This window comes from Argopecten irradians, chromosome 16, assembly GCF_041381155.1.
Source record: "Argopecten irradians isolate NY chromosome 16, Ai_NY, whole genome shotgun sequence".
Classification (NCBI taxonomy): domain Eukaryota; kingdom Metazoa; phylum Mollusca; class Bivalvia; order Pectinida; family Pectinidae; genus Argopecten; species Argopecten irradians.
Genome location: NC_091149.1, coordinates 21,103,358 through 21,106,411, shown reverse-complemented (window position 1 = coordinate 21,106,411; position 3,054 = coordinate 21,103,358). Strand labels below are relative to the sequence as shown.

Here is a 3,054-nt window from a genome sequence, read left to right as displayed (position 1 = left end):
ATATAACACCTCAACAGCAGCAGTGGATTGTTGATCACCTTGGCCATACACTAGATGTACACAAGATCCACTACAAATGCACATCAGGCATGATTGAAAGAGTGGATATTGCAAAGTTGTTGTTGATGATGGACAATCGACTGCTCGGGAGATTTAAAGGGAAAAGATTGGAGGAGATTCAGTTGGATGGTAAAATAGCATTGACGTAGAGATTGGAACTTTGCATTATATCAAATTGAATATCTGTACCATGACTTAAAGACATGGTTTGAAATCATACATAAATTTTTATACCCAACATGGATTTGCACCTTGAACAATAATGTTATTGTAGGGTGTCCATTTTCTCTAGATTCCTATTTATTTGGCCATTTCTTTGTGTCCTCTCTATTTTGCTAGATTTCCTTGATAATAAGAAATGAAAAAATACATAGATTAGTTAAGAGCTATGGAAATAATGCTTTAAAACATTTAAACAGTGCATTTTGTACTAAAACCATACGAGATGAAAACATCAATGTACACGGGTGATGTCTGGTGATACTTTGGGTTGTTCAAGTAATCTAAAATAAAACATTCAGGATAGTTTTATGTGTATGCAGATTTACAGGTGATGTGGAATATCTCCTTCCTTTTCCATTTGTTACAAACACAAATAACAAGAGATGGCACTAAAGTAACATGCTGATAATGCATTCATATACATGTAATTTGAAGCATTTACTGTTCAAATATTAGTTTTGTTACATTTCAATAGTTCATTTTGTATTTGTTTACTTTTATTTCCTTTCAAAGAAAACTATGTTTCACTTTTATATGTAAAAGGCCACTTAGCATCACCTGCATTCTAAAGGTTCTGCTAACATACATTTCATATACATGTTCAATGTATATAAATATTTTTTTACTGAATGGCAATGATACTGTACTGGTGTTATATTGGCTGTTGTTGAAAATAACTCTTTTCTGTATGTCAATAATGTAATATTTCATTCATCATTGAGAGTTACCGGAAAACAATACAACTGATCTTGAGTTGGAACCTGGACATGTCAGTGGAGATCTGGAGGAGGCTATTGAGGACCCCGACGAGGACCCTGAAGAGGACATTGGAATTAATGAAAATTTTATTCCAGACCTACCTATGGAGGAAGAGGAGTCCCTCAGAAAAGGTATGTACATGCTCTTTTTTATATACATTTTCAGAATGGACTGGACACATTGTGGTATGGTGTTGTTTGTCAAATGAAAAGTTATGTTTTGAAAAACATTTTCATGGTTTTGAGTTTTACCTATATTGATATTAAACTTTGTTTGATAGGCTCTCTCTCTTCTCTCTCTCTCTCTTGATAACACACACTATGGTTGTTACAACAGGAAATCTTTTTTACAATACAAAAATTATTGGTGTTAATCAATCTGGAGATATTTTGACCTATCCCAATATATCACTTTAACTCTAAATCTTGATTTCTGCAGATCTAAACAAAAAGAAGGCCCCGATTTTAAACCGTCACAAGTGGAGTTTAACAGAACTAAATGAACTCAGGGACATTTTCAAGTCTTTCTTCAAATATGACAACACACCGGGGCAAACAGCTATTGAAGAGGGGAAAAAGACCAGCAAAAGAAAAGGAGGACAAATCTGGCAGTTGGAGACTTCCAAAATAAAGAAAAAAATATTTTGGCTCAGACTCCATCCAGCAGATTAGGCAAAGTCAATAGGTTGGTTTCCTGTACCCTATTGTTTTGCTGACTTTCTGTGTGTTAATTGTCTGCAGTTTTTGTTTGCAGTCTTTTGTTTTAATTAAACTGAAGCAAATTGTGTTTGAGTCACCATTATCAGTATTTCATTGATGTGTTTATAAAGTTCTGCCATTTATCTTTTTGAGAGTACATGTATCAATTTTGGAACACATGCTGTTTCAACAAACTGAAACATTGTTCATCTACAAGAAGTAACTTTACGTAATGATCAAAATCTGAACACAAAATGAATATGTTTATGGGTCATGTTGTCATCAATAATTTTTATTGACAGCCCTTGGAAAAGGGTTCATCGGCATGACTTTCTATTGTTGTGTAGACTCAGAAAATACAGAAAATCTCAATTATAACTGTTGCTAATATTTTGCCATACAATGGGAAAGATGTCTGGAGATTGGGAAAACACAACTCCTGAAGTTTCTTTAATATAACATTTTCTTCATTGCGGTTTTTATGGACAAGACTATTGGTTTGTATTGATTGTTGGTTTGTATTGGTTTTTGCTATCTTAACATATATTACCAATATGATTGATCTTTTTTAAAAAGTTTTCCAAAATCTCATGTAACGCGATTGTTGCCATTGATCTTCAGAAAGGATGACTTGACTGCATCAGTTCTGTCAAATCCATTTCATTATTTTCTGAAAGAAAACTATTATGTATTAAGGAATTTTAAAAAAAGCCATGAAAACATTTTAATGCATTGCATCATCTCCATATTTTATGTCTGATTTTGTCATATCACTGCAAATATACAAGGTATGTATATGCTGTACAAGCTACTTGTTTGTTTTGGAACCATTTTGACTACATCATTATCATATTGTGCACATTGAAAGAGTAGGATGAAAACATGTACAACAAAGACTGGTGTGTTGAGATTACCGCACAACTATTGAAGACATATTTTGAATGTCTGCTTCGCTAGTATCTTAATTTTCAACAATAGTACATGTACATTAATTAGTTCTCATGTAACAGCAAATATTTGTCACACTGATTGGTGGAAAAGGAAATCAATAAATACATGTCTGTATTTGCAATCTAGTCTCATTGTCATTCTTGCACCAAATACCCTAGAACTATAGTTTCTGTTTTTAAAAAAGGTGGACTATATACTACATGTACATAGAATACATTTTTTTATAACCAAACATTAGTTGACAAAGGCTACCTTGATTATATTTTACCGTCAATGGAAAGAACACCACTTTACACAAGGTAAGACACAGAGTCTGTCAATGTGGGACATATTTGTCTGTCGTTGTGAGGTGAAAACCACAAGG

General features: G+C 33.2%; 1 protein-coding gene across 1 annotated transcript; it reads left to right on the top strand.

Annotated features, from left to right (window-relative positions):
- LOC138310947 (uncharacterized) lies at positions 1–2,768 on the top strand. Its single transcript, XM_069252314.1, has 3 exons — positions 1–189; positions 1,005–1,172; positions 1,480–2,768. Exons 1-3 carry the CDS (start codon positions 90–92, stop codon positions 1,710–1,712), a joined length of 501 nt encoding a protein of 166 aa, XP_069108415.1. The 5' UTR covers positions 1–89; the 3' UTR covers positions 1,713–2,768.
- The last annotated feature ends 286 nt before the right edge of the window (positions 2,769–3,054 follow it).